Genomic DNA, 23,035 nt, shown 5'->3' with positions numbered 1-23,035 from the left:
CTTCCTTAAAAACCACAATGCTTTGTGACGGGTAGTTTTTTCAGGACAACAGACTCAGTAAAAAATAGGTTAAAAATGAAATAAATATATTCAGGATATTTATATACAGATCAAAATTAAAAGTAACAAAAGAAAATGTAATTCTATCTTCGCCCCGTTACGGAGAAAGCTCCTTTGGTGGATGTCTGCAAAAGAAAAAGAAAATTGTATTTATTACTATCAAAAGAAAATATCCTTACACTTCACTCCAGTGTAAGCCACGAACAGTTCCACAATCAAAATATCAATAATTATACGGACACCCATACAACTCCGATTGGAGCTGGCGGTAGCTGTTCACTCCACGACTACACGGATCCTGTTCAATTACGAGTGGTGGAACTCTGGATTGAACAGGCAGGCAGATTGGCCTGCTCGTTCACTACACTGGCTGGCCAGGGAGTCTAGAGCTGATCGCCTCAAGACTGATTATTCTCAAAAATGAATAACCATTTTCAGTTTCGTTGCAACACGAAACTACAGCCGCATCATTATTCCAGTTCAATCAGAGAGTGCAGCAAGCACCTCTACCGGTTTCGAAACTTATTAGGTTCTCATCAGAAGGCACATATGCTGTTCTCTCTGACCCAACTAGGACAAACCCAGGCGTGCAGTCACGGATTGCAACGAACGAAATGGCAGGGATGCCCTGGCAGCAACTGCTATCAAAAAATTAAGTTTTCAATCTAATAGCACATAAAACAACATCAAAAAATGTCATTCTACATCCTACTCACAAACAATGGGAACCTTCTTTGGTAACACCTCCGAGGCTTCTACAATTTGCAAGCCATAACGGATGCTGAGACTAAGGAAAATGAGGGAATTTTACAATTTATAATTCACGTCCCATCTGCTCAGCGCGGTAAAGTTCCAACGAGAATGGTTCCCTTCGTACTCCAATGGGAGTAAACATAAATCAAAAATGAATAACCATTTTCAATTTCGTTGCAACACGAAACTACAGCCGCATCATTATTCCAGTTCAATCAGAGAGTGCAGCAAGCAACTCTACCGGTTTCGAAACTTATTAGTCTCTCATTAGGAGGCACGTATGCTGCTCTCTTTGACCCAAGTAGGACAAACCCAGGCGTGCAGTCACGGATTGCAACGAACGAAATGGCAGGGATGCCCTGGCGGCAACTGCTATCAAAAAATGGCTTGCAAATTGTAGAAGCCTCGGGGGTGTTACCAGAGAAGGTTCCCATTGTTTTCAGTCTGATAAGATGTAGAATGACATTTTTTGATGGTGTTTTATATGCTATTAGATTGAAAACTTAATTTTTTGATAGCAGTTGCCGCCAGGGCATCCCTGCCATTTCGTTCGAAGGGGCAGGCCCCAGGGGCATACCCCAGAAGGGGTATTTAGTTAAATAAAAATTGAATCCAAAAAAAAGTTATCTGGGGCGCAACATAGAAAAAGAAACGTCGAAAAAGAAGAAATGGCAAAAAACAATCTGGTTATCTTAGCCAATTTCTGAAAAAACCTAAGTTATGTTGTTTTACCCAATGATAATGATGAGTCCAACAAAACTGTAACCGAACCTAATTTGCCGGGGACATCCACACAATTTGTTGATGGTCAAGCCACAAAATCAGGTGGCTTAACCACAGAAAGTAACACAGAGGACGTTCCATTATCCAAGTCGTCCAACAGGTAATGTTCAGTACAAAGCCTCATTACTCGTTATGTACTGCGATGGGGAGGGGTGGTGGTATAGCTTGGGGGTCAGATAGGTACCACTCCATTACGGAGTGCGACCGGTTTGATCTTCTTACGGAGTGCGACCTGTGCTAGTTTTGCAGGCGGGCATCTGATACCCTAGCGCCGGTACTGGTGTTCTTATAGCCATGTCCTACCCAGTCTCTTACGTCCGTTATGAATGTTCTTGTTCATTGAGCCCTGTCTTTGTTTTTCCACTCTTTTTTGCTTACTCCTCTCTTGTCTGTCGTTTTCACCCATGCCATACGTTATCGCTCTTTCTCTCACTACTTGCTCTGTATTTTTATTTATTTTTCTTGTAAAATTCGTCTGTAGTTTTCTTTACATATTACCTGCTGCTATACATACACTGCTTAGAGTATGGTGGAGTGGACCCCTTTCATAAGAATTCTTATTATAGGTATCTGTCCCTGGACCTCCTATGTTTGGCATTACCTTTGTCAGCGTTGATGTTCTGTGATCTGCTTTTTTCGTGGCATATATTACTTGCTCATCGAAGCTCTCCTTGTTGTCCAGTATTACGTCCAGATATTTTACTTTCTTGACAGGTAAGATACTTTTTCCTTCCCAAATGAAGAAGTGTCCTCTCATTATGAGCCCATTGTCGCGAAGGGGTTCACTAGTAGTACCAGGTCGCCTGCTTAAGCAATTGCTTGTATTCCGTGTCCTAGTATGTTGTTCCTCCAGTATGTTCTTATAAAGTACATTCAAGAGCAGCGGACATTTCAGGATCATTCTAGGACCGAGGTCTGTGGCACTTTCGCAGATGTCTTTATTGTGTCGTCTTTAGTTAAATTAACGCTCCTGTCTGTGAAATTATCCTTCACAGAGTTCTGAAAGTATGGATGGAGGTGTTTCCATTTGATATCCAGGAAAAGTGCCACCATCCACCTACACCTGCATCCCTTTCTCCCTTTCCCTGCTTATGGCGTCTATGGTATATCTGCCGTTTCTGAACACACTTATGAGGATTTCGACCAGCTTGACTAGTTTATTGAGCAAGAATATTACCCTGAATGCAACCGCTTCTTCCGTGGACAATTTCTATCTTCTAAAGAGTCGTCCATGATGTTTTTCACCCATTCAGTATTTTCTTCAGTAATGGTCTTTTTATTACTTTCTGCATAATATGATTGAAAAGAAAAAAGTATTCTGTTTGATTTTTCTTCATTTCAATTTTTACTGGTGCAATTAATATTACCTACTATCTTTTTTATAGTGTAATAAGTTTATCTTCATTAAAAAGCAGGAAGTTAGAGCTATTTGTTATATGTTTACAGATCTAAAAAATCCTATTTTGCCCGTTTTTATATATTCTATAGCTGTCTACGTTATATCGTTATAATATGTAATACATAATAATTGTAGACATTTACAGTTCACATTTTAACAACACCAATTCTACCTTTTAAATACTTGCAGCTTGCAGTTTAGCCTGAAATGCATTTCCTGAAAGATGTAATATATACTGCATAAATTTGGGCGTGGCATTTATTAAAATCAATACCTTTTTACTAATATTACTAGTACTTAATGTTTTTGAGCTTCTTTTAAACACAAATCTTTTAAACTTAATATGCGCTAAAAATTAATTAATAAAATATATCGACTGTGCCCTACATGAAGGTAGTCCACCTCTCATTTAATAAGGAAGAACTGCATCTCCCTGTCAACATGACGTTTATACCTGTCATTTTGCTCCAAATAAGTCAGCTGTTGTGTCGGTGATCGGTGATGTAATCGTAACGATCGAACTACCTGTGCCAATAAAATTCTGTGTTAAAATATCCAGTGTTTGGTGTGCTTCTAACCGTGTTAATAAATTTTATTTAAAACTCCGAAAAAATCATATGAATCTTTTGTCGGCTTGTTAAAAATGTTGTCTTTTATACCACGGTCACTCAGGTGAGTCATTTTAATGTTTATTTTGTGAAAAAGCTTGTCAGAATCTTGAAAATTATGCTTTTTATGCGGACGATCTGTTGTTATATAAAGCTTATAAAAATAATAACAATGCTGTCCCTTTAACAGCCTAAGAATCAATCATAATGAGACATTCTTCTTAGATAATAGTCGTAAAAAATCGATATAAAGTAGAGTTCAAAGTAGATGTTATTACATTCGATTTGTCTCAAAACAAAAATCCAATATTTATAATAGTAATTTGAATCAAAATTAAAGGAATTTTTATTTATAATTGGCATTGGTTTTTGATTTGAAATGCCTATTTGAACTGTGATGACATTATTGAAGGTGCAATTTCACTATGACAGTTTTTCCAGGAAAAGTTTTTTCCTATTGAGGATTTGCACAAATATTTGATTAAAAATGAATAACCCTTCATTGGATTCCCTACACATTATGTTTAAAAACTATTGATATGATTGTATTTCCACGAAATAATCACATTTATTTAGTATTTTCATCATTTTTATATTATTTTAATTTCATTATTCCAGTATGTTGTAAAATTTATTTTTAGATTCTTAATTTAATTGTATGGTCAGCTGTGCATTTCTCAGCTGTTTTGAAAAAATTTATATTTTTAAGAAAGTATATTTTTTGTTGCATATTTGCATTTTCTGAATATTTTTGTGTCATGATTTTTGAAGTTTTGCTACAAATGTGCAATTTTTAAATTTATTGTTGTTTTTTTTTATGCTTAGATAAGTAGGTAGTATAGATGTACCCCAGTTAATAGGGAAAAACACGAAAAAATGTTAAAGAAGTTACAAAGAATGAAAAACTCAGTTTTTTTGACTATAAAACGTTACTTGTTCGTTTAAGAGAAAAATATTTTAAATAAGTGTTGTAGATTTTAAAAAGTTCTTTAATTTGATTATACTCATTCATATACATAAAAAATTGACCTAGGGCCTAGATAATTGCAAAAAACCCTCTGCACTAATTTATAAATATTAATAACTTTAATTTTTGCACAACAATATATAATTTAACTACTTTAAATTATGCTATTTAATGGGTTATTTAAGTGTGCTAAATTTCAATGAGATCGACCAAATAGTTTATAAGTTATTCAATTTGTTTATCCCAGAGAGTGATTGTTTATACAACTGTTCTTGCCCTAACAATGACTCTAGATATATTTAGCAAATCGCAATCAATTATTTGAGACTCTATTTTTAAGATATATTAAAAAAATTACCAGTTTATTAAAATTGTTATTAAAAAAACCGTTTGAAAAAGACCGTACTTTTTAGGTTATAAACAATTAGAATAACTCTGACAGTTTTTACGTCACACGCTTGCATGTAGGGTCACTGAAAATATGGTGAAAAAATACATATTCAAAAAAATTAAAAAAAACCAAGTAATAATATATAATATATCTGATATATCCAATATCACCTAAAAATGAACTCGGAGGATGAAATCCACCAAGTTTAACAACAACTGATGACAAATTATGAGGATCCTCATTTATATCTACATTTGCAATTATACTGCGAGCTTTCCAATAAAGTGGTTGGTCAAAGGTTACGAATGTTGTATTTTGATTATTTTTTTTGCATTTTGCAGCAGATTCTACTAACGCAGTCAGAATAGTATTTCCATCAGACGCTGATGCATTAATAAATGGCTAAGATTAAATATTTCTAAGAAGACGTCTAAAGAAGACAGGGATATTGAAAACTGAACCTCAAATTTATTTTAGCAATTGTAATATTCAAAATATAATGTATCAATATAATAATTAATTTAATCATACAACTACTTAATTTGTTTGTGTCACCAAATCAATAAATTTGAATATACAGTGCTCTTCAGATAAAACTATCCTCCTCAAATAACTTTTGAACCACTGAGATTTAGAAAAAAAATGCAAAAACACCTCAAATAATGGTTGAAGAGGGAGACATTGTGCTATACTTAACCTTACCGGGAAAGGCACCCTCTCACCCCCGTATCATCCCTTAATTTTTTAAAATTATTTCCACCTTTTTTTATTCGATACTTGTATTCTACTATTTGTTCTGATTTCAAAAATGTATAACACTTGATGCTTAAAGTGATTAGTTTATGAGAAAAATAAATACAAAAGCAAGAAAACTGGATTGAATAAAAATTATTTTTTTAACAATTTTATAACATTTAGAATGAACATTTCACTACTAAAAATTTTAACAATAATTATTCAAAATTTTAACAATAATAATTATTCAAAATGTCAAAGTCATTTTGAATAAATATTGTTAAAATTTTTGGAAGTGAAATTTTTATTCTAAATGTTTGTATGTAGGTAATAATATTGTTAAAAACATAATTTTTTTCAATCCAGTTTTCTTTCTTTTGTATTTATTTTTCTCATAAACTAATCACTGCATCATGTGTTATACATTTTTGAATTCAGTACAAAGAGGAGAATCCAAATATAAAATAAAAAAAAGGTGTAAGTAATTTAAAAAAAAAATTAAGGGATGATATGGAAGTGAGAGAGTGACTTTCTCGGCAAGCTTAAGTATGGTATAATGTCTCCTCTTTCAACTCTTATTTGACGTGTTTTTGCGATTTTTCCAAAAATAAGTGGTTCAAAAGTTATTTAACGCGTTGACGGACAGTGTGTCAAATGTATAAGCAAGTGTTGTGACACTATATGTATTTTGCATAGTAGAATAGACAAAAATGCAACGTCTATAGACGTTGTGTCACATTCTATCAATGGAAATTAGACGTCTATAGGCGTTCTGTCTGTCAACGTGATAAGGTGGATAGTTTTATCTGAAAAGCACTGTATTTTTTTTTGTTATTGATGATCAGAGGAAAATCATGTATCACAACTTGCATGAACCTTTTTTGTGAAGTACCTACAAAAAATCTTTTCAAAATTTATTTCAAAACCATTTATTTAGAAAGTGGGAAATAAAAATAAAAAAATAATTAAACAGTTACTAATTTTAATTTAAATAAACGAATAAAAACATTGTTTTTACTAATTAGATATCTACCTAGACAAAATAGTAATAGTTTCATTAAATGAAATTATAATAGGATTAAACTAACCTTTTTAAAATACTTACTATCAAATTAAAAATAATATGTATTGGATTAATTTATAGTTATTATTGTATATTTATATAAATAATATACTTTAATTTTACAATAATGTCGTAAGAATTACTTATATTTTACTAATTAAAGTAAGTCATAGCAAACTGCAAATTTTTTCAAGGTGTCTCAAATTGGGATTCCATTCTAAAAAATAAAACTAAGCTATTCTCATCTTTACATTCCTTGGCGGTGTTTCAGAGTACCATCAGTTTAACGAGTCATGACTTTTTATTTTTTCACTGCATATGCAATCTATGAAGTGGGTCATAAAATATAGATTTTCTTAAACAACTTGTTCAATTTTCAGCTCTTAATGTTTATAAAAAATGGAAATATGATTTATTGAAAAAAAATTCTAACTTGATTTCTATTGGTCATATAAAATCCTTCTTACTATTTTAATGTGTATTTGTTTACCAACATTTTAGTGAGCCTACATACAAGCGTGTAACATAAAAACTGTCAAAGTTATTCTAATTGTTTATAACCTAAAAAGTAGGGTCTTTTTCAGACCGTTTTATTAATAACAATTTTGATAAAATCTTAAAACATTTTCAATACATCTTAAAATTGAAGTCTCAAATAATCTATTGCGATTTGTAAAATATCTCTAGAGTCACTGTTAGAGCAAGAACAGTTGTTTAAACAATTGCCCTCTGGGATAAACAAATTGAATAACTTATAAAATATTTGGTCGATCTGGTTGAAATTTAGTACACTGAAATATCCCATTAATTGGCATAATTTAAAGTAGTTAAATTAAATATCGTTGTGAAAAAATACAGTTATTAATATTTATAAATTAGTGCAAAAATGAGAGTTTTTTACAATTATCTCGGTCAATTGTATATATTTCAATATGTGTCCCACCCAATTAAAGAACTTTTTAAGGTCTACAATATTTATTTGAAACATTTTTCTATAAAATGCACAAGAAACGTTTTATAGCCAAAAAACTGAGTTTTTCATTCTTTGTAACTGTTAAAAAAAAAGAAGAAGAAAAATTAGCTGTACGTTTTCACGGAAATCATCATTTATCCCTCATCTATCGTTTAAAACCTTCAAAACCCTGTTTAACATTTTTACGTGACATCGATGATTTTTTCCCTATTAACTGGTGTAATGTGTACCTATGTTATGTAGTGGGATATAATAGGCTTTTCAATAAGTTTTGTGGTTTGATAAGAAAAACACAATTTTATGGTCTGAAATATACTTTATTAAGCATAGTCTATCTAATATCAATAGATATTAGAGATACTTGACGTCTCATCCATAATGATGAATTGATGCACAAAATCCACTTTATTCTTTCGAAAACGCTTTAAATGTTACTAAGAAATTTACATTCGAATCTGTTTTTGTTTCATTGTTAGCAAATGAGGTTTTCACAGCTTTCTGAAACCCAATACTTAAGTCAAAATATTGCCTACACTGCCCAATGAGATACCTAGGATTTCTACTAAATATCTTTCAGTCACTTAACAATTTTCCAATACAATATCTTATGTATGTTTTCTATGATTTCTGGTGTTGCTGTTTTTGGATGTTCTTAGCATAGATCCTCTTCAAGGCTTGTACAACCATGTTTAAATTCAGCAACCCATCTTTCTACTCTACTAACTGAAGGTGGAGAGTCTTTATAAATTTTCAAGATTCGTTCATAAATTTCCTTTGCTTTTAAACCTTTCCAAAATAAAAATTCGATTAATGCAGGATACTTGATTTTTCCATTGTAAAAAAATGTTAAAAAATTCTGTGAGACATCGATACTAAGTGACTTGTAAACAAACAATGAATTGACAGATTGAAATGATACTTGATACTTCACATAATATATTCATATAATATAAAGAGTGTACCAACATAACAAAAAAAATTTAGACTAATAGCACAGAATAACTAACCATACAGAAGCGAAACTCAGGCTGAAAACGGTAACATAATTTTCATGCTCATTCGCCACGTAAGTGGTGCAACCTCACTTTTGCGACTGACAGTGACAGTTGTTTTTAGTTAAATTTTATATTTATATATGTTTCGTTTTATATTTTATAGTTAAATTTTATATTTCATATTTAATTAATAACTACTTGTCAAAAATATCACATCATATTTAATTAATAACTACTTGTCAAAAATATCACATCATTTGGAATGGTCTATTCCTTAGAACATCAAGTTCTATTCTGTAACTGGTGCAAAAGGTAAAACATTTCGGTCCCAACAAAATCAATGGAATCGACAATCAGATTCGCTTCTGTGTGGTTAGTTATTCTGTGCTAATAGCAACACCCTCTCTTATCGAACCACAAATCTCATTGAATACTATTGAATAGCCTATTAGGCTGAAACAGATTAGTCACTTTGCTGCTTTCCTATATTCCATACCCCCTCTGTAGCTCAGTGGTAAGAGCGCCTACCTTTGGATCGAAAGGTCCGAATAGTCGTGAGTTCGAATCTCACCAGGGTCAGAAATTTTTCGTTTGTTATAAATTAATAAATGGAGATAGTTTCTGTCCTTGTGAGATCGGTACTCACCAGGGAGGTGAGGGACTGCAGACGTTCGGATACAATTAGCGTCTCTTTGCAAAGACAATGACGTCGATTTTGCAAAGTAACAAGACACTTACTCAACACACACTACACATTACTCCCCTGAGTTAGTGATAAGTTATAGTTTAAAAAACCATTATGAAATTGACTGGCCAGTTGGTTGTGAAAACCAGTGCCAATAAAACACAAAACACACACACTATATTCCATACAACAGTATATAGATAGAGTGGACTCAATACTGCTCTATATTCCTTTGTCAGGAGATTTATTTTTGTTCAATGACTTAATAGCATATTTTACTTCCGAGAACACTACTAAGGGGCTGTTTGGTATAGTTAACTGATAATATATTTGCAAATGGGACCTTCCTGTTTTTGTATAGACATTGACAGTGATTTTGCTATGTTTCTAGTATTTTATCAATGCCAGTTTGTAGATTTTCATGGAGCTTCCTTTCCCATATGACTGATTTTTCTGCTGTTCATCTTAATATATCTTAGTAGTATGTTACATATCATAACATCTTCGCATCACCTACATCATACTTTATTCCATTCAGTTTTCATTTCTTTTTTTTTATTATTTTTCCATGGTCACATTAAATAATATTGAAGGACTCAACTAATCTACTTCTTTAATGCTTGTTTTTCACGCAATTGTTTTTATCAGTTCTCCCATCAAATCTCTCATCAGTTCTCTTATTATCATTACTAAATCTAGTGCTATGATCTATATCGTAATGGAATGGAACTATTTTGAGGAATATAAACATAGTTTTTCTTTCTGCAAGTATGTATTATAATCTGTTAGTCATATGATTTATTTAATAATAATAATTATCAAACAAAGGAATGATAATTGATTGATAACATGTTGAAGTATTTTACAATTAATCAAAATTACCATATTTTTAATAATATTTATTCTACGTTTGTGATTTATTAATATTGTTATGAAGCTATTTTTTTGTGACATCTTAACGCAATTTAGTGGTTTTTTTTGAACATAATAAATAACAGTAATAAATACCAGATTAGAGAATGCGGAAAACTATTCCAGGCACTAAATAGAGGCTTCCTCAACAACAAATAAATGTCAAAAACAAAGAAGATGACCATATGCAAAACAAAATATACGCCAACTTTGACATATTATGAAACATAAAACTGAATTTTAAACTGAAGACTCATAGAGTCGATACAAGCAGAACAGATAAAATACCTCAGAGGGGCAAGAACGACAGACAGATTCAGAAATACGAAACATACTTAAAATTAAATCCTTGATTGATACAGTAAAGTAGAATAAATTAGCATGGTTCAGTAATATATCGTCGGTATACTACGAAAACCAGGTAAATGTCGAAATACAGAAGTCGAGAAAAAACGTTTTTAAAGTTTAGTGCTTTATTTTGAATTAAGCGGACCAGTTGTGTTTGATATTCGATATGCTAGTGAAAGATGCATATATCAGAAATAATATTCTATCATTAGTTTGAAAAAGTTAAGAGACCTAGCTGATTAAACCTAAATTTAAGATCCAGGTTCAATCACTTACCTGCTTTTACCTGTAAATCAAAATAAATCACAGTGTATTAAAGATACTTATCACCTTTTTACTGAATATGGTAGACATACAGCAGTAGAAATATATTATTGTCCGGCAAATATAAATGTGCGCTTAGTTGGTTTTACATGCAACAGAACTTTGATTTTATGGAAGTAAGTAGCGATATATTGTTTTATTTGAAAAGGAAAAGTTGGTTAGGTGTAACTTATTTGTTTATTACACAAATTATCTGCTGACTGGAAAGTCGTATCATTTATTGAGTTTTACCTCTATGTAGAGCGTAAAAAGCTGAGAATTTTGGTATACTTAACTCAATATTTTAAAATTTGTCATTTATCTGGTTTTCGCAGTATACCGACGATATCACGGATGGACAATAACAGATAAGTAAAAAGAGTGTGGGAAGCTAAACCAATAGAGAAAAACAGAAGGGACAAACCAATAAAACAAAAGAACAACGACATAGAAGAGATATTACAAAATAACGGCAAATATTGACAAGCAACACAAACGGCGAAGAAGAGAAAAGAATGGAGAAAATTCATCAAAAAATAGACACACCTCCTCCACACCTAACGGTAAAAGAGGAATGATTGGATATGTGTATGATGATGACGACAAAATAAATAAATATCTTAAATTCATTCAATTCAATTCATTCGATTCATTTTATCTTCAAGATTAATAGAAAACAAAGCGATTTGTGGCAGCCCTACAAAACGTTATGATGTTCTTATATAATTCTAATTCATTGGACACAAAATATAAGTATAATTTTCATGTATATTTAGGAGTTTGTTAACATTTTGTCCTTGGACAATTAAATCATTGACAGAATCTTAGCCAAAAAATTTGTCCTAATTTTAGACTAAATAATCGTTTAACTATTTACCATCAAATTATTTAATCTGTGGTCGTATCTTACAAAATCAAATATAAAAATAAACATGTTTTGACATTGAATAAAATTCAAGATTTAGTGATAATAATGATAGTATCGTAATTAAATTTATGAAAATTCAGATACAAATTACCTATCTGGTTAGCGATCTTTTTATATCGCAAATTAAATAAACAACCATTTTGATTGTTATGAATTCCAGAAAGTGTGAAATATATTTTTTTTTGTAATTTTCTTACAAACAATAATTTTTTTAATATTAATCAATAACGTGAAATTTTATGTACTGATAATAATGAGACAATAACAGATAAAAACAATTGCAGTGCTGTCGCCAGCCTTCAATAATGAAAATTATATCATCACGACAGGGGTAGCTGGTATTGTGGAATGGAACCCTTTTACGTTCCCGGTAATCTACTTCAGGAATGCGACCCTGCCGACGTGAGCCATATTATAATAATTATCGCCCATTCTTCTAATAACTGGGAGAAATTATGTCCTAGACTCAAACTCATACCTAATTACCAAAGTTTCCCTTGCTGTATATTCTGATGTCGGGCAACATCAACCTCCATACTAAGGTAGGGCGTAATAGTCCAAGAGGCAGCGCTGAAAAATCTCTTTGAATTTACTAAAGCTAGATTTTTCACAGTTGATTACTGTGAGTGTGTAGAGAAACATACTGCGGTCGGTCAAGCGAAACGTAGAACAGGGGTTACTGAGAGGGTATCAAAATTTCTTTCTTACGAAGGTAATTAAATTCATTTACTAAGACTGAAAATCAGTACACACATTCTAAATTGAATATAAATAAAAGTTATTATAGTCGGTCAGCTGTATGACGGGACAGAGCTGGTCGGTCGGCCCCAGTGAATGTACAGGGTTATTCACTATATTTTGACCCCCTTGTAAATTGCTTTATTTACAGAATTAGAAAAAAATGTAAAATACAAAAGTTATTCGATTTTTAAATTATGATTTTTTGACATATATATCGTACTAGTGATGTCATCCATTTGGGCGTGATGACGTAATCGACTATTTTTTTTAAATGGGAATAGGGGTCGAGTGCTAGCTCATTTGAAAGGTTATTCAATTCCCTATTCAGTAATATAAACATTAACATGATTAATTATATAGGGTGTTCAAAAAAATTTTTTTTAATTAAATTAATTGTTTAACTAATATTTCAAAAATTTATTTTGGACACCGTGCATAAATAATGATCTTAATGTTTATAGTACTGTATAGAGAATTGCATCACCTTTCAAATGAGCTAGCACACGACCCCTATATTCTCATTTAAAAATATAGTCGATTAGGTCATCACGCCCAGATGGATAACGTCACTAGTACAACATATATGTCAAAAAATCATAATTAAAAAATCGAATAACTTTTGTATTTTACATTTTTTTCTAATTCTGTAAATAAAGCAGTTTACAAGGGGGTCAAAATATAGTGAATAACCCTGTACATTCGTTGGGGCTGACCGACCGGCTCTGTCCCGTCATACAGCTGACCGACTATAATAACTTTTATTTATATTCAATTTAGAATGTGTGTACTGATTTTCAGCCTTAGTAAATTGATTTAATTATTTTCGTAGGAAAGCAACTTTGATACCCTCTCAGTAACCCCTGTTCTACGTTTCGCTTGACCGACCGCAGTATGTTTCTCTACACAATCACATTAATCAACTGTGAAAAATTTAGCTTTAGTAAATTCAAAGAGATTTTTCAGTGCTACCTCTCCGTCTATAAAGGAAATGATCCTGGAGCGGCCTTTATTGAATACCAGAATACGAGAAACTACTATATTACTGTTCTCTATTATAATTATCATGTCTCCTCCAGAATAGTCGCTTCTACGTAACGCTTCAGTCCAAGAACAATCGGTGGAGTCGAAGTGAAACAACAGGTGTCCTAGGAGCACTATATAATGGAGGGGACCAGATTCTAAGGGGTACAAGTGACAAAATATTGTAAACTGAGTTAAGTGCACAAAGTAATACTAGATAGTATTAAAAATTTAGTGGCAAAGAGATCAGGTGAATTAAACTATTGGTGGCGACATATCGCAGGTTCTAGTTTGACTACTTACGAAATATTTAAAAAGAGTTTGTGTGCAAACAGTTATAACTACACCTGTATACCTTTGCCTGTAATGTATTAGATACTAAAAAGTGACAAAGTATTAAGTGGCAAAGAGAAACCAGTGCAAAATTTGAAAAAAAAATGTATAAACTTTATTCAAAATAAGTCCATAAGTGATTAATTCGCTGTAGAATTTACTATGTAAATTTAACTTTGACTTCGTTTTTCTCAACTAAACCATTTTATCATTTGTACTCATTAGCATCTAATCCCCTCAATGATGAAAACCATCTGAAACCCAATCCCATAAAAATCCAGGTAAGTGCCTTCCATCTTAGAAACAAGCATGCCCGAAGGCCACTAGAGGTGGAATGGTGTGGTCAGATGCTGGAACACAACGAGACGCCAAGCCAAAATACCTCGGCGCATGTCTGGATAGAACTCTGTCTTATCGATACCACTGACAAGCTGTCAAGAAAAAAGTAAATGTCAGAAATAATACAAAATGGGGAGCACAGCCACACACTTTCCGCACTTTTGCCTTAGCATTATGTTATTCGGCCGCTATTTGGAGCACCAGTATGGGCAAACTCTGCTCACGCTAAAAACGTCGACGTAGCTCTAAACGAAACTGATCGTATAATATCGGGTTGACTGAAACCGAAAGCTATTGAAGAAGTCTATCCCATAGTGGGAATCGCTCCACCACCTATCAGGAGACAGGTCACATCAGAGATAGAAGGAAAGAAGCAGGAGATGGATCGAAAACACCCCTTGTATGATCACCACACTCAGCCAAGTAGACTAAGATCTCGGAAAAGCTTTCTGAAAAAATCAAGATCCATCCCCGAAGCTCCAGAGACGCACCGAATACATATATGGCAAGCGTCACCTACCACAACACATTTCCCCCCTCAGAGGAAATGGCTGCTGGACACAATTTACCGTATCCGACATGGAAAGCGCTGAACAGGCGTTTCACGTTGTGCTAGTAACCTGAAAAAAGTGCCGTGGTTCAGAATAGCCACCATCTACTATCATGCGGAGAGATGACAGAGACCTGCACAGAAAAATACTTAATTTTAGCAAATGACAGGGCCATCTATGTGGCCAACCATTAGAAGTATAGTAGACACGGAACTTTGTCAGAATGCGCAAAACTTGCCCCATCAATGTTCGGTATAAATGTCAAAGTAATTCAATACGGCCGCTTTAAAGATAAGAGCTTAGTCATTAGTCATTAGTTGTCGACTTGCATATTGATACAGTGAAAATTATTACAGGATAAAATATTAAGCAAGAATAAGTAGACTTTTTTCTACTTTTAAGGACAAAAAAAGAAGTGTGTGTACTTTGTACGCACGTAAGAAGTTATACTTCTATTATATGATTTCAACGAAATCAATATAACAGTTTATTTATATTTTATTTAAATATTAAACTAATTTTAATACTTACTACTTTCCAAAAATTTTTATTAAAACAATACAAAAAATAAAAAAAATAAAAGAATAAAACACACGCAAACACATTGAAAAATGAAACCAAAGAAATTATTTCTGAACAATTGTTGAGAAAATTTTAACTAAATACGTATTTTCTGAAAAAAAAATATAATAAATATGCTTACAATCATAAAATGTTTAAAAAAAATAAAAATTTGCATTGGGAATTGAACCTGCGTCTATCAGGTTTAGATTATTTTGAACTCACCCCACGCAGAATTTAACTACCGAGACATGTGAAATAAAAGAACTAAACGTTTTAAAATTTTTTTGACGGTTGCTTATTCTGTTAGTTTAATCAAATAAGTTTGATTCTTGTGGAATTAAAATACGACAAAATATAGACTAAAAAAGCAATATATTAGATGGAGATTTTTGTTGGTAATAAAATTATGTAAATCAAAGCATTACCTACTAGCTAGGTAGGTACATGGTATTTACCTAATTTGTAATTTTTTATTACAATACTGAAACATTTACAATAAGGTACCTAACTGTTGCTTTTAAAAACTATTTAAAAAGTCACTACAATTACGAACTTGCTTTTTGTCACTGTCCTCACAACAATGAAAACTAATATACTTACACAACATTTTGTTTATCCAGAATCTCCATTTAAACAATTATTGACAGATGATTTTAACACCCAATCAGATCCCTCATAACGTTTCATACCATACTGTCGGTGTGCGCATGCGCCCAGCAAAATAAAAATTTACCCTCGTGCCTAAAGAAGTATAACTCCAAAAAGCAATTTCATTAACGTAACCGAATTAAAAATTCATCACATCATTTTTGAAACGCTATTTGTTTAAAATATCTAATTTTTGTTGGTAAAAAAATATATTAATTCGTCTGGACTAAATTACGGTTCTATTGAACTTGGTACTCACACAATGTTGCCAAACTGAATTTTGTTATATTCGGTTTAAATTTTTCAACCGATTTCAGAGGCGACTATGCAGAATTTAAAGTTATTACTGTTCCGGACATGGAAAGTAAGTATCATGATCATTGAAATAAAAGATAAGGCCCTCAATCCCCGACAGACTTTTGATAGTCAAGAGGGTGCTAAGAATTCAGGAGGAATTTAAAAAAAATGAATTCGTATCTCGGGCCGTAGTTTCCTATCAAATGATAATCATTTTTCGGACATGTAATTTGTACTAAAATATCAGCCACGACTTTACCTGCCAGATGATTATATAAAAATCATGGAAGAGTGCCGAACGAGAAACACATTCTGAATATAGTGATGGTCATCTACTGAGTTTTATAACTGTTAGAAAAGTAAAAATTAAATACAACAGTAGGTGTTAAGAATAAAAAATTAGCTGATTGTAAACACGTGATCGTGATATATTTGTTATTAAAGAATAATCAGTAAAAGACAATGTTGGTAGTATGGGAAGGCCTTTTTGAACTTTTTAAATGAACCTAACATGAATAAATGCAAAACATTTCGACCATGCATCTTGCAACAATTTAATACGATTATTTAATTAGAAGAACATTTATTGATAAGCAAAACAGGATTAAACAAATTAACTCGACGTTTAGGCAGGGTTTTTTCCGGTCGGAACTTTCGTAAATTCCAAAATTTATGCTTAACCTCTGAGTGGCACTTTCCTTCCATGGACGTCGATTATAATTTCAGTGATTTTTTGAATAAGCTGGTCTGTATCTTCAATAAAGCATTTCCTTTAATCACAATTAAGCAAAAATATCGCAAACCCTGGACTACCAAAGGTGTCCGCATATCAGCCAAAAACATGCGTTCACTACTGTATATCAAGAAATTTACTACCAACGTCTCTGTTACTGAATATATCACCAAGTACAGGGCAATCTATTTAAAACTTATAAAATCGGCTAAAAAATTGTATTATCAAAATCGTCTCAGAAGCTCCAAAAGTGTTGCAAAAGAAACTTGGTCCATAATAAACGATCTTCGAAATAAAACTCACACAGCTCAAACATTTTCCCTTCCAGACCCAGAAAATCTAAATGAATATTTTGTTAATGTGAGTAAAAATATAACATCAACTATTGTGTCACAACAAGATCCCATTTCCTATCTCCCTAATTCAGGAAAGGTTTCGAATTCATTCTTTATAAGACCGGTTGGTAAATCTGAACTGATCCAAACAATCAATAGTATCAAAAGCAAATCTTCCTGTAGTACCGATGGACTATCCACAAAAATTTTCTCAAATCTCCCAGACAATGTGTTGGGAGTCCTCATCTCTCTAATAAATGATTCTTTTGAGAAAGGTAAATTTCCAGAGTGCCTAAAGACGGCCATGATTATTCCTCTTCATAAGGGTGGAGAAAAATCTATTGCCTGCAATTATAGACCTATTGCATTACTACCGGTACTCTCCAAAATTATTGAAAGACTCCTAAAAGCCCGACTTATGTCCTTTCTCGTTGATAACAAGATTTTATCACAAAATCAGTTTGGATTTTTAAATAATAAATGTACCACCGATGCCATGTTTTCTGTACTACATGAGGTTTATCAAGCATTAAACAATAATCTCCACACTGCCACTGTTTTTTGTGATTATGCCAAAGCTTTTGATTGTGTAAATCACGACATTTTGATAAAAAAACTAGATTTCTATGGAATTCGAGGTATTTCTTTGAACTGGTTTCAATCTTACTTGGAAAATAGGAAACAACTGGTTAGAGCAAATGATACAGACTCTAGTCTCAAAAATGTTGTATGTGGGGTACCGCAAGGTTCAGTATTGGGTCCTCTACTTTTCCTTATCTTTATTAATGACATCACTAGTTTAAAAATCGATGGAAAAGTTTTTCTTTTTGCTGACGATACCAGTATCACTTGGAGCAACTCAAATATCGCAACTCTTCATGCTACTATAACTTCTGATCTACTCACAATAAAATCCTGGTCAGATTCTAATTTACTCTCTTTTAACGTAGATAAAACAGTAGCATTACCCTATAAAGGAACTCTTCAACCCTTACCTCTTCATAACAGCCAGATCAATATCGTTGATTCTGTAAAGTTTCTTGGTATTTTTTTAGATAGCAACCTTAAATGGTCCCTTCATATCGATGTGTTAAGCAAGAAACTATCCTCAGCTTGCTTTGCAATAAGATCTGTCTCTAAGGAAATGGATTTAGCCTCTTCCAAAATAACATACTTTTCATTGTTCGAGTCCCATCTTCGATATGGTCTGCCTTTTTGGGGTTTTGGTACAGCTGCCCAATCCGATGTTATTTTTAAATTACAAAAAAGAGCAATCAGATATCTGTTTGGCCTCAGAAGAACAACACATTGCAGAAGCTACTTCAAAGATCACAGAATTCTAACATTACCTTCTTTATATATTTTAGAAACTGTTTGCTTAATTCGTAAACATCTACATGTTTTTCCAGAAAGACCTAGACATGACTATTCCACCAGAAATTCTACTTTTGACATCTATTTACCGATCCCGTCCCGTGAGTTAATAAAGAAATCTATATTATATTCTGCAAAAAAACTATACAACCATCTCCCTCTACAACTTAAATCTGCAACATCTTTCCCCAAGTTCCGTAAAATGACTAAAGCCTATTTATCTGAAAGACCATATTATTCAATAGCAGAGTTTCTTAACCAATAACTAAGAAATTACAGTAATGTTATGTATAAGTAGAATCTTAATCTATATTTGAGTGTCATATGCAGCAGCATAACTTATTAAATTTCTTATTAAATTTCTTAAGGTAGATTACGCAATTTGCAATTTTTTTTTAATTTTGCAATAGATTGTTACTGATTTTTATTTGACTTTATTATGTTTTATTTATATTGACGATTTGTATAATTTTAGTAAATTGTATTTGTTATTGTTTTTATTTATGATTCTTGTAAGCTTTGTCTATAAAATTGTTAAATTTTTCATGACAATAAAGCATATTTCTATTCTATTCTATTCTAGGATAATCTCAAAAATAAATCACAATTTACTATTTTTATTGGGAATAAGCCACAATTTTACTTTAAAATGAGTTTATTTTGACGTATTTATTGATTTAGTAGATGACATTAGTACCAAACAGCTTAGATGGTATGGACACGTACAAAGAATGTCCGAAGAACGACTCCCGAAACAAATCCTAACGTGGACCCCTCATGGTAGACGAAAAAGAGGAAGACCCCGCCTTAGTTGGAGAGAAGGCATAAATCGAGAAATGAGAGAAAGAGAATTGGATGAAGACCTTTGGATGGACCGAAGTGAATGGCGACTAGGCATCGGAAGACGTAGGAGAACGTTTTAAAACCGATATATATTAACCAATTAACCTTGGATCTTTTGATCACTGAGTGTGTTTCAAGGATCTACATCTCATGTTTTTAAACATATATTTTACTTACTTTAAGTAATTAGGGAATTAAAACTTGAGACTGTCATTGTCGGACTTGCCGTAGATTTACGCACCTTCTATGTCTAGGTCTCGAATGTTGTTTTTTGATTGGAATGTGTCTAAGGATATTCAACCTCTCATCTTTATTGATAAGCCCAGAGAGGTTGAAGAGGGCGAAACACATTTCTAAGAACTGGTGTTTGGATCTTTGATTCTATTCAAAAAAATTTTTCCCAACCCGAAATGGTGGATGTGTGAATTGTTCGTAAGGGGATTTTTCCACATTCTCTATTTCATCTGTTTGATTTCGTACGAGTGGTCGTCAAACCATTAACCTTGGATCTTTTGATCACTGAGTGTGTTTCAAGGATCTACATCTCATGTTTTTAAATATATATATATATATATATATATATATATATATATATAATATATATATATATATATATATATATATATATATATATATATATATATATATATATATATATATATATATATATATATATTTTGACGTTTCGATTTCCACTTCGGTATTTGAAGAACGATTTAGGAAGTGGAAATCGAAACGTCAAACAAACTTAATGCCAAGGTCAAAGTATCGAAAAGTCTGAAAAGGAGATAATATACACCAGATAAACTGATAAGAGTAGGGGAGAGTCAGCGATTGGTGCGCACCTAAGGCAAATTCAGGATATTTCACAAACTTGAAACATTTTCGTTTCCAAATTTTTTGAAGATATACTTCAAAAGCTTAGGTGTATTGGTAGGGACCGCATTTAGTGAATGGTTGAACAGTAGAAGAGTGAGAGGCGAAATATCCAATTGGTGTAATGCGCACAAATACCCGACCTATTCGGCTAATGGTGCGCATATGTCGGATAACTGTGCGCAATAATAGAACTTACAAATAACCTTCGAAAATGTAGCTTATTGAACATAAATACTAAAGGAACAAACAAATCGTCAGAGTTTATAACACGGAAAAAGATAAGAAACCAAGTTACAGATATTTAAAAAAATCTAAGTATTGCAGAAGTCACAAATAATATATCATTCTGGACAATCCTGTCGTATACACATGGCATGCGACTACTGACGATATATCGAACACTTGCACCATACCTCGTCTTCTTTGCTATCATCACCACAATACACAGAAGTCATTTTGATCTGACACGAGATCTTCCAACTCATCATCATGGCACAGTTCACTTTCTGAAATAACTTCGGAGCTGCTGTGTCCAAAAATTTTCCTTTTTTTACCTTTTTTCAATTTCGTGGTTTTCTCTTTGCCCCTTTCTCTAGTTTGACGGTTGTTTAACGCTTGTTTACGTTTTATGACGCAGTCACAAAACGTAAAAAATGCCTTCATATACCTTGTCGGCTAATGGTGCGCAATGCGCACCATTAGATGACGTTACACTTCGCCACATAACACAAAATTTAATAAAAACAAAAAAGAATCGAACAAAACTAACTATATCAGTGTTTACAATGGTAAATAAATAAAAGATATAAGTACTATTTAAACTATATTTCTGTCAAGAAAAAAGTTATCGATTATTTTCTCAGTCACACAAACAATATCATACCACGCGAAAACATGTAAGCGATAACTTCCAACCGGTAAATTATCTCCCGACGTTCGTTTGTGTCGGATAGATATGGCAGTTGCTACTAGATGGCCCGACAATATAGTTTTTGCAATTTTATTAAATAGGAGATTAGAAACATTGATGCGCACAATTACCCGACACGCACCATTAGCCGACTCTCCCCTATACAGCAAAAATCTCGTAATAAGTAAAATTATGATGTCAGAAGAATTCATAACGACATACAGTGTAAGACAGGGAAAGTCTAAGTGAGAAATAAACAATTAAACCGAAATTACATACCTTTGCTACTTTGGTATCCGTATCCTCGTTTGAATTTGTCACAGTTTATCAACTTTATTTAGATATCTTGTAGGTCCGGAGAGGAGCAACAAACTATTTAATCAATTCACTTCAATCTATTTCGAATTATGTATTATTCATAACGATGTGGCTACTGTGACCTTAACCTGAACTAAAGATTAACACCATGTTTTGTATACAATGCATATCAAATTTGACACCAGTTCCCGATGTTTTGAGCAAACAAAAGAAGCTTTTTAGATTTTTTTTTAATTCTAATAAACGGTTTAAAAAAAGTTTGGACGTGACCCAAAATAAACTTCCGTCTTGGTTCGTTATGGGACCGTATCGATTTTGAATGAAATATTTACGAATAGTACTCAATATTTTCTGAAATTTTTCTTTGACATAATAATATAGTGCTTTTGTTAAACTGTGAATTCCTGCTTGTTAAAAAGTGGGCTCATCAATAAAGAGCCCAGCTTTCTTAGATACTTCGGCTAGGATGGTGAAATTATTGAAAGGGTGTGTGTCAGCTTCTGTCTTCTTTTTAACCCTGTTAATTTACCGACAAACGATGGGATACTTCACGCCGGCCATAGATAGAGGGTTCGGTTCTCTATTTACAGTCCCGGATTAAGAATCTTGAGGCCCCTAGGCACCCAAGCTAGGGGTCCCTTGGTCCCTTAAGACAGTGTTTCCCAAAGTGTGGGTCGGGACCCCCTGGGGGTCGCAATAAAGTACTAGGGGGGTCGCCGGAAATTTCCAAAATAAGACAAAAACACTACTTTGTTAAATCATGTATTTTTATTTTAATAAAGCCGTAAATAAAAATTAACAATTAATTATCAAACGAAACATAAAACTAAATATTAAAAGTCCTTAAAAGTAAAAGAAAAAAATAAAGTCAAATATTACAATGTTAATGAGACCCATGCGCCTGTTTTTTTGAAACTAGTCTTTCAAATCTAGGCTGTGTATTTGAGACACACACAATTATATCGTTTTCAAGTACGAGACGATTTCTCACTTTTGTTTTAATGGCAGTCATAGACGAGAAACTTAACTCACATAAATATGATGTTACAAATGGAACCAAACATTTTACAGCTTCATTCGCCAACTGAGGGTATTCCTGCATCTTTTTGGTCCAAAATTCGTCCGGGTTCTGGGAAAAAAATTGGAGCTTCAACATTCCATCACTTGATATTTCTATAAGTTGTTCTTTCATGTTTATTGGTATTTCAGCATGTTGAAAGGAATCGGCTAAAAACGGATTCAGTATC

General features: G+C 32.7%; 1 protein-coding gene and 1 long non-coding RNA gene across 2 annotated transcripts in view; one reads left to right on the top strand and one right to left on the bottom strand.

Annotated features, from left to right (window-relative positions):
- Positions 1–69: 69 nt before the first annotated feature.
- LOC114331407 (uncharacterized) lies at positions 70–21,933 on the bottom strand. Its single transcript, XR_003652636.2, has 2 exons — positions 21,750–21,933; positions 70–185 (listed from the first exon to the last, which is right to left on the bottom strand). It is a non-coding gene; the product is annotated as an uncharacterized LOC114331407 (long non-coding RNA).
- The window catches only part of LOC114331406 (NADP-dependent malic enzyme), a 125,199-nt gene continuing 105,610 nt past the window's right edge, over positions 3,447–23,035 (top strand). The window contains exon 1 of the mRNA XM_050660953.1: positions 3,447–3,667. Within this exon, the coding sequence (XP_050516910.1) occupies positions 3,639–3,667 (29 nt within the window). The 5' untranslated portion in view covers positions 3,447–3,638. The remainder of the gene's footprint in view (positions 3,668–23,035) is intronic.

This window comes from Diabrotica virgifera, chromosome 9 (assembly GCF_917563875.1).
Source record: "Diabrotica virgifera virgifera chromosome 9, PGI_DIABVI_V3a".
Taxonomy (NCBI): domain Eukaryota; kingdom Metazoa; phylum Arthropoda; class Insecta; order Coleoptera; family Chrysomelidae; genus Diabrotica; species Diabrotica virgifera.
This window is presented reverse-complemented; position numbering and strand designations above follow the sequence as displayed.